This window comes from Lepisosteus oculatus, chromosome 1 (genome assembly GCF_040954835.1).
Source record: "Lepisosteus oculatus isolate fLepOcu1 chromosome 1, fLepOcu1.hap2, whole genome shotgun sequence".
Lineage (NCBI taxonomy): Eukaryota > Metazoa > Chordata > Actinopteri > Semionotiformes > Lepisosteidae > Lepisosteus > Lepisosteus oculatus.
The window spans coordinates 54,004,764-54,018,670 of record NC_090696.1 but is presented as its reverse complement, the minus strand read 5'-3'; the positions used below and the strand labels follow the sequence as shown (position 1 = coordinate 54,018,670).

The 13,907-nt window shown below is 35.3% G+C and overlaps 1 protein-coding gene across 1 annotated transcript; it reads right to left on the bottom strand.

Annotated features, from left to right (window-relative positions):
- Nucleotides 1-4,142: 4,142 nt before the first annotated feature.
- On the bottom strand, nt 4,143-13,907 carry gnpda2 (glucosamine-6-phosphate deaminase 2). Its single transcript, XM_006629872.3, has 7 exons — nt 13,819-13,907; nt 12,203-12,357; nt 11,532-11,633; nt 10,788-10,970; nt 9,025-9,209; nt 7,868-8,042; nt 4,143-7,376 (listed from the first exon to the last, which is right to left on the bottom strand). Exons 2-7 carry the CDS (start codon nt 12,324-12,326, stop codon nt 7,312-7,314), a joined length of 834 nt encoding a protein of 277 aa, XP_006629935.1. The 5' UTR covers nt 12,327-12,357; nt 13,819-13,907; the 3' UTR covers nt 4,143-7,311.

The window sequence follows — 13,907 nt, the reverse complement described above, 5'->3', positions numbered from 1 at the left end:
CTGACAGTCCATATTTCTTTTTAAATTTCACTTTGCATTAATCTATTTTTTTTTTCACACCAAACCATTTTCACGTCTCCCACACGCCCCACGGAATCCCCCAGTCAAGACAAACTGACGAACTATCACAATTCGGGAACACGGATCAGATTCCAAATCCTGGCTTTTAATACACAACCACGTTCTTGCGAGTAGAGTTCTAGTTACTACCTTCAGCCGTACTGCAGTCGTGTACCAGGATGCAAGACCTGGATTTTTTCACACGGGCAGGGCGAGACGCTATTCCTTCAGCCATCCCTCTTTTTCTACCCCACCTTCACAAAACAGGCATCTACAAACATATACACCATAAACTCATTTTTCTGTTGTACTCGCTTCAGCTTCAGAAAAACCCTGAACCCACCACAGCAACATGGAGAGGACAAGGGACTTTTTAGAAAAGAGGAGTCCTTACCTCTTTTTAGAAGCTGCCACCTAACTTTTTCTCTCCATGTCTGTGTGGTTTAATTTAGATGGATACTTCTTCATCATTTGGGTCATGTATACGCCAATCTGCCTCCTCCTTTTTAGAGGACGTTGTAAACCTTTAGGAACAATATGATCTAGCAACAAGGTTGTCACTGTAATTAGGCTTAAGGCAATCAAGAACAAGGCTTGCCTTTCTTTTAAATTCTTTACAATCATCAGGCAATTTAGGAAAAGACTTGACTAATGCAAATAATTCACTAGAAGACCAAGGTCAATGTACATATGCTGGAGTTCCTTCTGGACCTGGAAAAGTGCACATTGGCATTTCACGAACAAGTGAAAAGGCTTTGGCTCCAGACCACTTTCTAATTTCGGTGGAGACTTTTTCTTTTTAGTACGCATGGCCATGACTTTAGCTGCAGCTTGCTGTTCTTTAGTTTCAAGACTAGTCTTTTTTGAAGCTTCCCATCATTTCTGTGATTCCTCTTTCCCTGACATAAGTTTTCCAATTCACTTTCTTTCCTTTCTTCTACTTCTCTACTAAGTTTCCCCTTCTTCAGGAAACTTCTTTTTCCTAATTCCACTTTCCTCTGTCCATTCTGATTCACTTACAAAGATCCTTCATAGTTATGGGCCCCTAATTATCATATATAAATTATGTGCAAGTTATCTTACACCTATTACCCTAGCTTTACAGTTCATGAACATAAAAATGTTTCCTTCTGCCGGGACTCTAACTCGGGCTATAATCGTTTACACCTATTCCTGCTTCTCTGAATTTGTCATACATGTACTTTTGCTGGACTGCTCGGTCAAATTTTCATCTTTGAATTTTCATTCCCCATTTTTACCGATCGGTGCCTTACTTAGAACCTTATAACATTAACTACTCTGCAGAGCAAAAAACACACGTCTGTGTTAAGATATGTTCATTTCACGAGTCCCAGACTCGCCGGGTCCCAGACCCGTTATAAGTCCCTGACTTATTGAAGAGAACACCCCTGTGGCTCGCTTTTCAAACTATTAATTTTTTAAGGATCACTTACTGACGTCAGACAGCTGCCAATTCTCCAGACGCGTCTCTGGAAGAGAAAAACAGTTTATCCCCCTAGGTTCATCCAATTTGCTCAAATTGTCCGGGTCCGGATGGAGTTTCAGCACCCGTCCGCGCTCAGGCTTGTGATCCCGGACGAGCCCCCAAATTGTAATGGAAATATTACTTTTCAAGGAAGCCACAAGAGAGAGTTCTCACCTGAGTAAGGTCTTTATTTCAATATTGCAATATTGGGAGTCTCTGATGCACTTTGGAGAGTGGCAACAGGGCTCCCAATATTGCAATATTGAAATAAAGACCTTACTTAGGTGAGAACTCCCTCTTGTGGCTTCCTTGAAAATTAATATTTTCATGACAATAGTCTCCACTCCTACTTACTGGGACGAGAGTTTGATTTGGACATTGACCACCGAGCACTCACTTGGTTGCAGACCATGAAATATCATAATGCTAGGGTGAAGCGGTGGTACTTGGCGTTACAACCATATTGTTTTAAAATTCGTCACAAATCTGGCAAGATGAACATCACTGCGGACTACTTATCTCAATTGCCGACCTTCGTTAATCCTGAAAAGGAGGGAGGTAATGTGACAGAGGATCTATGTCACCGTCCGCAGACAGTACAGTACACGACACCCATTATCCAACTTAAGTTACACACGTTCTTGCATACACTTTCCTGTTGGCTAGCTAGCTAGCTCATGAGGGTGCACACTCGGGGCTTGGCTAGCAGTTTGCTATTTCATACACGCAAAACATTACCACAACTTATTTCAAAATCAGTTCCTGTTACCTGTAGAGACAAACACAAACTCTGTAGGTCTATCATTATGTTTCTGTTTATTTGTACTTAGCTGTGTGAGGGAGCGTTCTGTTTGTTTGTCTCTTCCGTGTTGCTGTCCGACTTCCGGGTATGGTGGCCTCATTGGTCCAAACCCGATACCCGTTTTCAGCTTGGCTTTGTAGTGTCAACGCTGAGTGGTGCATGCGCACATCTTCCGGTAAAGGAAGTACCATTTTTACAGGTGGTTAAAAATAAGTAAAATGTATTCAGGGTTGGTATTTTTTTGTACATTCTGTATACACTATTGTTTAAAAGAATTAAGGAATTGCCATGTTGGGAAATTATTTTATCTTGAAAATGCAGCTCCAGAATTATGTAACAGTGGTACAGTCCGAGGGGGCAGGGCTATACGGTACCTATTTTGGAGGGGGGGAGAGATCTAACAGGGCTTAGTCTCGCTATAGCTGCAGTGGGGAGCTGATAGGACCTAAGTGTGGTAGGACTCCTGGTCTCTATTTCTTAGATAAAGGGTTTGTTTGCTTTTTTGTGTGTGTACTAGTTCCATTTTGTTGTTTTTTTTTTGTTGCTATATATAAGTGTGGGGAGCACTGTCCTAAGAAACCATCACGTTTGCACCTAAGTGCAATTGCGGCTGAGTCATCATTCTGTTTTAAAAGGACTCACTTTGGCACCCCTCCTGCCCTCCCGGTGACAATCCACCACCACACTTTACTATGGGTATCAGGTGATTTTCCTTGCATGCAGTCCTCTTTTGTCACCAAACATGCCGATGGTGTGCATGGCCATAAAGTTCAATTTTGGTCTCATCTGACCACAACACAATTCCAATTGTAGTTCCTATAACACTTGGCAAAGTTCAGGTGCTTCCAAAGAGCTTGTTGACATTGAGGTGGTGTCTAACAGTTGATTTTGAAACTTGTATTTTTTCATATCCGTTACCTGATCTGTGTAGGTCAACAACCATCTGTCTCTTTTTAGCTGAAAGCTCTTAGGATTTACCCATGGTGATGGATGACAAAGAGATTTTACATGCCTGCAATCTCATATTTATACCCCAGAGAAATCGTAACGGGTGTAAGGCAGCAATAGAGTTCCTGGAGACTGAGACCAACTAAAAAGTATAGAATTTCATAACAGACACCACTTTGTTTAGTTTTATTTTAAATATTCTTTAGGGATGCCAATACTTTTGACCCCCCTATGTATTTGAGAAAAATACTATTACTCAAAAAACATTTTTTTTAATGAATAACTTTATGAGAGCAAAGGTAAGTTGTTTCCCCAAACATTTGAGCAGAACATTTGAATCATTATGTGTACTGTTTTGATTGTTATGATTTTATACCATAATTTTTGCTGAATTTCATGAAGGGTGCCAATAATTCTTGAGTTGACTGTACATAATACAATGTGCAATTTCTAAGCATTTGGAAAATTATTTAATCAGGTTACTTGAAGCAAGTCAAAATGATCAAAGATCAAATGTGCAAATAAATGTACTAATAGCTTTAGCTAAACTCTTTTTCCGTTAAATCAATTAATTAATTTATAACATTTTACAGTAACCAGATATTAGGCCTTTAGTCAGGATAAATAAGACATAACAAATAGAAAAGGATTCATCTCTGTTACTTGGGGGGGTGTTACAAAAATAGAGCATTACATACCAAGCAGGAAAATAATTAGTATAAATAATCATAAACCCTAAATTGTAAAAGATATGCTGCCAAGAATATATCGGTGCAATTGGTATAATTAGAGGCATTCTTTTTTCTCCGGTAAGCTTTGGTGAAATGAGCAATAAATAAGGCACAATGGGTTAAACAAATATTTATTAATAATGACAGTAACTCACACTAATAACACAGCACATAATACAACATTCAAGGATCCTATATCACTCCTACAAAGGCGAACAACAAAGAAAAACATGCCTTCTAAGCTAAACAAAATCAGGCATACAGTTAAGTCTCTCTAAAAATCTGGAGATTTTAAAAAATCTATCCCTAATCTAAAAATGCATCCACTAACCAGGAGTTTTTAACTTAGGGATTCTTTATACAGGAAATCAAAGAGTTTTCCTAAATAGAAAACTCTCTTAAGAATGTTCAAATACTTTACTCGAATCTAATGATTGGAACAAAGACCTATCGCCTGTCCCAATCATTACTCTCACTTCTCTCTCCTTATGCCTTTCTGTCTGTCCTGTGTCATTCCCTCTCTTTCCCTGTCTTTTTAGTGTTACTGGACTGTTGATGGCTCTTAAATGATTAACCAAGAATTTAATTAACTAATATAAAAGACACTTGTTTTGATCAATAGCTGAGTATAGAGGCATGTGCATGTTTAGTTCTCTGGCACAGTTTTGGTGGGAAAAAAGCAATAATTCAGGCACAATAATATTTATTAACAATTGCAATACAAACACTACACACAACATAAACAATTTTCTTATTAGTAATAAGGGTCTTAGCATCAGTAATGTGAGATTACAGGCATCAATCAGATGATAGTATGGTTTTCAAACAAGAATGGCACTTTATTCTTTAGGTGCACCTGGGCTGACTTTTGCGATCAAACTAAGCTTGTCCTAAAAGTCTACAGTACAACAAGTGTTAGAAGTATTGTAAATGAACACCTAAGCAACTAGGCACCAAAACTGAAGAAACCTGGTTTAGACATTTTTAAGACTCCCTTGATGGTAATGATAAATACACTAGATTTTTTTATGTAATGCGGCACATCCTCTGCAGTTACAATTTCCACACTTCCTTGATGTAAGACAATATGTTTCCTTTTAGGTTCAACGGTTTCAATTACTCATGAAGTTGTATTGGCAATCAATTCATTCATTTAAAATGCTCAAGTCACAGCCATAATTATAGGTAGCATGTTTAGCTCAATTCAGCATGATCTTAAAGGCAGGTTTTGTGTAAATAATGAATAGAGCTCTAAACATTTTTATTTTAAAATAAAAGCGAAAGAATTTTGGCCTTCCAGCTGTGGTCGTAATTATAAACACATGAAAACTAAAAGGCAGAATACATTCAAGACAGCAGTAATGAGAAAAATGTCATTATTCACAAGGCTCTTTTACTATTGTGAAGCTACTATTATTTGGTATGTACATACAGTAAGTCTAGTTTATGGTTTTGGCCTCATCGTGCAACCATGGAAGGAGCAATAGCACAGAATGTTTTTCAAGCATCCAAAAGCACCTCTGCACTGCTACAGCAGGACCCATATTTCAGTTTTCTGCATGCTCAACTGAATTCTCAACATCATTTAGATACCAAAGACCATCAGAAATACAAAAAGGCTACTTATGTGAATGTCCCTAGTGATACTGCTCAAAGGTTAACAAATAAATGGCCAATGTTAAAAGCCCAGGCCTATGATTTGTAAAGCATATATGCATTTCTCCCACTTGACCATCTCAAAGCATGGTCTCAGCAGTTACTGCATGCCTTCTATTTAAAGCTCTTAATATTTTATATCAAGAAATGACAATCATTCAAAAATGTATGTCTTGTTATTCAAATACAGTACATGATAAAAGTATGACTTCTGTTATCAAACTGATGTATACTGGTATTATAATACAAATATTAGACCTTGATATTAGACCTTAAACAGTTACATAACTTTTTTGTGTGATTTAACTTAGAAAGGAATCTTACTATAAAGGGCCAGAATTACAGAGGGCTGCAAAATAAAATATCTTGAGTTACTTTATTAGGGTGGCAAATAATTAGTTGCAAGTGTGAAAAACAGACAGGGGTCTGCAGGGGTTTTGCAAACCTTTTCCACTTTTACTAGAAAGGGTAAGAAAAGATATCAGAAATGATGTGACTTTATTAACTGTATAATTTTAAGTTTGTGAACAATTCTTAATGTAATCTGCATCTGTAAGTTCAATAAAAAGCATACATTTAAAATAAGTGTTCGATTTTGTGCTATCGTGAATGTAAACAATACTTTTCCTAAGAATGAAAAACAGAATATACAAGCTCTTTAGTTATAAATGCTATGCTGAAAAACACTCCAGGGTACACACATCTTCTTTTGTAAGCAAAATAAAAATATATTCAAATATGATCTCAATGTTAAACAGTAAGACATTCTGAACACTGTAAAAAACAGTAGGGCTCCTGTTGACTTTATATAAAGTACTTACAAGCAGGGGAGTGTATCTTAAAGACTGCTGCATTAAATAATGGAACAAGACCAGCTTGAACTATTTTTTAAATACAAAACAATATCAGTGTTGCTGTTTTACCAAGGGCATTTTTCTCAATAATTCCTAGAAAGGTTGCAGAATACTCACTTTATAGTTTATTTTGACATTTGTAGCTGAACATTTTTTCTACAATTTTAATTGTGAAGGTAATTTTATACCTACATTATAAACTACAGCAGGGTATTAAACAGGAAATGCACCATATCAATTTACCAACAGGAAACAAGTCTGGCTCCAATGGGAGGTGCTGTACAAAAAAAAGATCATATGTGCAGAAGCACAAAGGTATGTAATAGTTTAGAAACAAAGTCAGAAATGTTTAATCAATTGGACTTTTCAAAAGACAGAAAAAGCTCATTCTAATATATTGTACTTGAAATAAGACAAAGATTACAAATACTGAAATATGTATGCTATTTTTTGTGAGTTTACTTTTCTGTGTTATATGACAAGGCTAGTAAAACATGTTTTACACTCCAATCTATAGACATTGCATCTTGGTGCAGACACTAACAAATGAGTGATGCACTATGGGTTTTATAAAGCAATACACACATCCTACTCACAATTGGAATATATGTACTACAAATCCCTTGACCCCATTATATTGTGATTATACAGGACAGCTAGTTACTCTAGAACATAGACATTTTTTCACCGTTCACTATTTGTTGCATAGGTCTTTTGAGGGAAAATACATATTTTCCCCCCTTTATTTACCTAAGGAGGAACTAAAATCCTTCTTCAATTCTTGTAGTCCTTCATACTGTACAGTGGATCCACAAGCCTATTGTGTACATGCATTAACCCTTAAAAAAGAAAAATGAATGAAGAACAGATATGTAAATCACACATATATACACACTTTTAAAATATATTTTGAAAGAAAAAAAAACACAGTAATTACCTGGCTTTTACCCTTTTTTAAAAGTAGCACTTGGTATTAGCAGAACTCTGTAACATTTATTATTTACAAGTCACTTTAAATCTGCTTCTGCATAACTTTAAAGTTAAAGTTAACAAAAATAATTATGGAAAAAATACTAATTTCACTGACTAGAAATTGGCAATTTACTCAGATGGAGTCATCATATACGTATTTCTATCCTGCAAGTGCAACAGCAGACTTTTTATTTACGTTTGATGTTCTTTTGTAAAAATAAACATGAAAGTCAATCTACAACTGCTCATAGATTTAATTATGAATTAATATCAGAAGTATTAACTACCTGTTTCAGGAATATAACTCTTTTTACCTAAAACCCAAGAATAATATGTATAAATGCTAAGGCAAACTCACCTTTGAAGTACTTGACAGTCTTCACTCTCAGTTCTAAAGTGGCATCTTCATCACAGACAAAAATGGTGTGTGGGTGCTGCTGGAATGCAGAAACTGTCCACATGTGATTGACTCCTTCTTCAATTGCTTTATATAAGGCAAAAGCTTTGTGGGCCCCAGTGATTAAAATCATTACCTAAAAATAAATTTCATTTGAAGTAATTTAAAATGTATAAAAAAACCTTAAAAATTAGTGAAATTTAAAATGTGAAAAATCTACATATCTTGAATTTCCAATGATACAACACTAATTCTTGAAAAAAGGACATTCTATACATAAAACTACAAAAAAATAACAGCTAAATTCATAGTGCTCTATCAAAAGAAAATGTCCTTATTTGGTCTTGGATGGACAATAAATGGACCAAACAGTTTTCACTATTTGTAAAATATTCAAATTAGATTATTTATATTTTAATACAATTAAACTGTAAGATGAGGAAAACAGTTTGAACTTTGAAAGACAATTCTTCTCAGCCAGAGATTGCACATTGGCATACGACAAGTTATAAGCGACATATTATAATCTTTTTTTTATTGAAACACATTATAATATAACTACAGGTTAAAAGAAAAAAAACGTCATAATTTTTTATGGCCCCAATCCCAAGTAACCACCCTGGGTGGCAACAACAAGAGCTTTCCCCATCACTGATATCAGTTCTCCCTGAGTTGAAGACTTTTGAAACACTTCCTCTCCATTTCAGAATAAGAAGCAATCAATTTTGTGACTTAAGCCTTGAAGTGGAATTTGACCAGAAGAGCAAAAATCTTACCAGAATGCAACCAATAAGACAAATAACTGGGTGGGTGAGCAAGAGTCCAAGTGAAATGTAACCACTTGTATAATGACCTTATCTTGATCTTAATGCATGTGATGTAATGATTTAGCTATACACTACATAAGGAAAACTAAGGGGAATTCTACTAGTCCCACAACAAAAGTATTGTGTAATGAATACATATGCAAGATACCCTGAACTAGCATATCCTTATGTTCATATACCAAAAGCATAGAAACTGGCTATGCAGGTGATGTATACAATAGGATGAGAAGACAGCAGAACTGTTAAGCACGTTCTGCACAGAAACAAAAACAAAATAGACTAATAATTTACCTCTCTTGCATCCATAACCGTTCCAACTCCCACAGTTAATGCCATAGTAGGAACTTTGGTTAGGTCATTTCCAAAGAACCTTGCATTGGCTACTATTGTGTCCTTAGCTAGAGTCTTCACGCGGGTCCGAGACACAAGGCTGGACCCAGGTTCATTGAAAGCAATGTGTCCATCAGGTCCAATGCCTAAAACCAAAATTACAAAAGGAAAACTTCAGTTCTGTTTAACCTTAACATTTTTATCTACAGTATGTAATTCAGTACTCTGTGAATTTAGTCTCATTCCACTAAGTCATGCATAAAGACTGAAGGCATAAAGATAATTCATACTGTGTTTTGTTATCTGTTCCTTTCCTCATTTTTTTAATACCTACCATATTACATTTTCTAGCTGTGGGGGTCAATTTTTGACAGAGGACAAAATGTCAATGTAGGATTTGTAATTCAGTAAAATGAGAGAATTAGTCAAGGGTCTGAATACTTTTGTAAGGCACTGTAGATATTTTACATTCTCAGTTCCAGAATAATTTCACTAATAATAAACACTTCACCTATTACCACATAGAGGTATGCCAATAGATTACCTCTACCACAATTATTATCTTGTGTGCAATGATTACATTGTGCATACAAATGTGTACTCATTAAACTTTATTTACATCAAAGACTTACTTCTATCCTTAAACTCATGTTGTGGGTAAAATGTTTTGTACGCAATGAGATATAAAGTAGTTAGTATTGCTGCCTCACAGCATTGGGACTCTGTGTTCAATTCCGGATCCAAGTGGAGTTTGTGTATTCTCCCCATTTTTGTGTGGGTTTCCTCCGTGCTCCAGTTTCCTCCCATAGTCCAAAAACATAACGGTAGGTGAATTGGCTTCTTTGAATACCGGCGTTGTTGTGAGTGTGTACGTGTCTGTGTCTGCCCTGTGATTGCTTGGTGTCCTGTCCAGGGTCTGCCCTGCTTCACACCCATTGTTTGCCGGGAAAGGCTTCAGCTCAGTAAAATATGCATAGAACCACATTACGATTAACTATTTGTATACTGAGCATCCAAGGAAACGTTTCACTTAAAACTGCAATCTCTGAATTCATAATATTTCTGACATATTTAGTAAAGACATCAATAAAGACCATTGAGCCTGTTCCGGAAGCAGTCATACATGCCCAAGCCTTGATACTCCTTCAAACATGCTTTACTGAAGAAGTGGTATGCGTATGGTCATTGGATGTTCCTGTTTTTCTCCACACTTTAGCCTTTCCATCACTTTGATAGATGTTTATTTGGGTTTCATCTGGAATAATGTTTTATGGAAAGAACTCCTGTAGCTCACCTCTGTATTTTTGTTTTGCAAATTCCAATCAAACCCTTCTGTTTTGGCTGCTGATGGGGGGCTTACACCTTGCAGTATAGCCTCTGAATTTTTCTTGGTGAAGTATTTTACGGATTGTGGTACTCAAGATTTGCACCCACATTCTAGTGTTTATTTTTGACTTCACTAACAGTAATTCAGTTTCAAAAGACTTCAACCATGGCTACACCTTCAAAGTTCTTTTATGTGTGTGAAATGTATACAATGTGTAACTCATGGCCTAAGGTTGTTCAGTAATATAATATTTTCTTGCAGTTTTCAGTTTTTAAAAATTAATTGTACCACTTAGAAAAGAGCATATGCGTTTCCTTAAAAGACCGTTTAAAGTTTCTCTGTGTATATTATACTGAAGTAAACATCAAATCAACAGTAACAAAACCTCAAAACCTACCTCCAACAAAAAGGTCAATTCCACCTGCTTTTGAAATCTTTTCTTCAAATGCATCACATTCAGCTTGCAAATCATGTGAATTCCCATCAAGAATATGGGCATTGGCAGGATTAATATCAATGTGTTTAAAAAAATTGTTCCACATGTAGGAATGGTAACTTTCTGGGTGGTCCCGAGGAAGACCTATGAAAACAAATTACAGTTTATTATATGTCAAAACATGTCTAGTGTCATTCCATAACATATCAACTTTGAGTCAATAGTTCACTATTTCAGACTTCAACAGAAACATTAATCGGGGGGCTTCTTCGATTAATGGAGAAATGCAAATTACAAATGTTAAATAATGTAAATAATTTCAAAAATGTTTTCTTCACATGATCACCAACATGAAGAAAAAGTGACCTTGCCAACAAAATTAACCTTAGTTCAAATTTGATGCTACCATAATATGTAAAACCTCCTTTTTCTAGCTAATCTGGAATGAAATGATCCATTTTAACACCAATAATTTGTTTGACTCAAAAGATGCACCGAAAAAAAGACGTTTCTAAATGCCAGGTACACACCCTGTTAAGTTTTCTAATTAATGCCGTGTTTAAAATTGTCACATAAGGAAACCAAACCAGCTTCCTAAAACATATCCCATTGTTACAAAAATGCCCTTCCTGTAAGAGTGATGACTAAGCACAAACTTATTTTAAAGGACAGGTGTCTACCAGTACAAACAAAAAATCTACTTACCTACATATTCATCCATATTGAAGGTTTTGACATATTTAAAGGAGAGATCTCCATTTTTGTGGTACTCAATTAATTTTTTGTAACAACCCAAAGGTGTACTTCCTAAAAACAAAACAAATTGCCCTGTAGGTTTTTTAAACAATCAGAGAATGTTTTTAAACAAAGCATAAGTTAGACAAGTAAAACTAGTATAGTCTTATGTAATTAAGTAAATCATAACTTGCATAAATAAAGTACAGGTACTAGATAAATTGCAGTTTGACCTGCATGCCCATTTAGGAAACAATTGTTTTTCATATTGTAGCTATAAAGGCAAAATTAAACAAAAACTTCAGTCTGTGGTTTTAATTTTAAACAGAAAAATACAGAAATAACATTGCATATTTTCAAACAAGTACCGGTTAATGATTTTCTATCATAAAGAGCTTTCCAGAAATAAACCATGAAGTGATGCATTTGGGGATGGGTGGGATAATTTAGGTCGAAATAAATAATTGAATCAGTGTAGAATGTAGAATTCTTCCATGATATTGTGGTGCATCAGTTATCATTAGCACAAGTTGGAATGCATCCATTGAAATGGACATACTATACTAAAGACATTTATCTTTTTTTACTTCTCCTTTGTGGAAACAAGAGAAGCATACAGTATGTTGCAGGCAATAGCTTACCTGTAGGTAATCCTAATGTAAAATATTTATCTGAATTAGGTCTGAATTGAATAATCCTGTTGCGTATATATTTCGCAGCCCATTCACTGGCCAAGGCATAATCTTCAAGAATTACTAGTCTCATTTTTATGTTCTTCTCAGAGAAAAAGTAATAACTGCAAAGGAGAAAAAAAAATGTTACTTAACTGAGCCATGCATATAAATTTTGTTGCTAAAGACAAACATTATTGGCAGTCCGATATATATAATATAGTCTGGCAGACTGATGCAACTCTTTAACCTTCATCCTTTTAAGATCCACCAACTAAAGTAATAGGAGAATATAAAGATTTTTTATTATTATTGCCTCAATCTTGGAATAAGTTTGAAACAAAGCTGAACAAGCAGCCTGAAATTGATTACAAGCCATCATGTATGTGAACAATACTAGAAGTATAAGGACTCTTCTTAAAAGTGTTTTCTTTTTACTTTTTAAAAAACAGTGAATACAAAAAACTTTGTACCAGGTCAAACTAAATAATACCTTCATCACCAATTCTACACTGAACTGCTTCAGAAAAAAAAACAGCAGCATTTATTTAGTTTCTGGTGCCTTTAGAGTATGGATCAAACTAAATAATGAACAGGATAACAAGCCTCATCGTATGATAATATTGATATACATCCATTTTCTAACTGCTTCTTCCTATACAGGGTTGCAGGAGAGCCGGAGCTTTTCCCAGCAAGAAATGAGTGCAAGGCAGGGAACACCCTAGACAGGACCCCAGTCCATCGTAAGGGACACATATTAATTTTATAAGGGGCACTTTGAATCCACCGTATACCAATAAGGGTGTATAGCCCCTTATGAGAATGAGGGTTAAAATGGAGTGGTAAATAATCTGAAAATAATGAAGTGTAATTCGGTTTATGTTTATTTAGGTCATGGGTGTAACAACTACCACTCGTTTATAAATTTGGAGAATGTGAACCAGGATATTGTGAGGAGGTTCTAACTTGCTGTTTCAGTTTTACTTGGAAAAAGAAATCAGACCGCTTAACATGCTTTGTTGTATGGTCATTTTTCTATAACCTTCAAAGTTAACATTAAAGTGTTTTTTTTTAAGTGATATCACTCAAATGACGTTTTTATCCACGTAATATACACAAGTACAACACAACATTATATTAAAAGTTATTTTTCAAGTTAATGAATTCTAAATGTTTGACAACAAACGTCAAACAACTGTCCGAGCATCTGGATAAAAGGCCTTTGCCAGTACTGTAGCATAGTCTTCATCAACACCAACAATAAAAAGTATTAAAAAAATGTTATGTTTCGTAAACATCCACCTTTTTATACTAAGTTGAAAAACATTCTCCATAAATGTTTATCGTCTTTTTTTTTAAACACAAACTACAAAATTCCAACTAAACCCTGCGAATTCTGCATCTTTTTTTTTAAATAGCTGAATTTGTCCGGTATGAAAGTTCGGCTTCAGATTTAACTCAAAGCTTGTAACGTATCTTTACAATCATAGAACAAATTAAATAAAATAATGCTCAGTAAATATCGCTATACATATATATATATAATTACAAAATAATACATTCTTAAAAAATACATTTAAATTTACCCTCTTCCCTTTATAGACTGCAGCTATTTCACTGCTAGAAAGCCCAGGTTACTCATGTGATTCACTGGAGATCATGTGGCCTGTGTACT

What these genes read in the sequence shown, in the direction of transcription:
- gnpda2 (XM_006629872.3), bottom strand. Translation starts at nt 12,326, where the DNA reads ATGAGACTAGTAATTCTTGAAGATTATGCCTTGGCCAGTGAATGGGCT. An exon ending in TACATTAGGATTACCTACAG is followed by an intron (nt 11,634 to 12,202) that starts GTAAGCTATTGC and finishes TTTTGTTTTTAG; the next exon opens with GAAGTACACCTTTGGGTTGT. An exon ending in GACTGTCAAGTACTTCAAAG is followed by an intron (nt 7,377 to 7,867) that starts GTGAGTTTGCCT and finishes TTCTTTTTTAAG; the next exon opens with GGTTAATGCATGTACACAAT.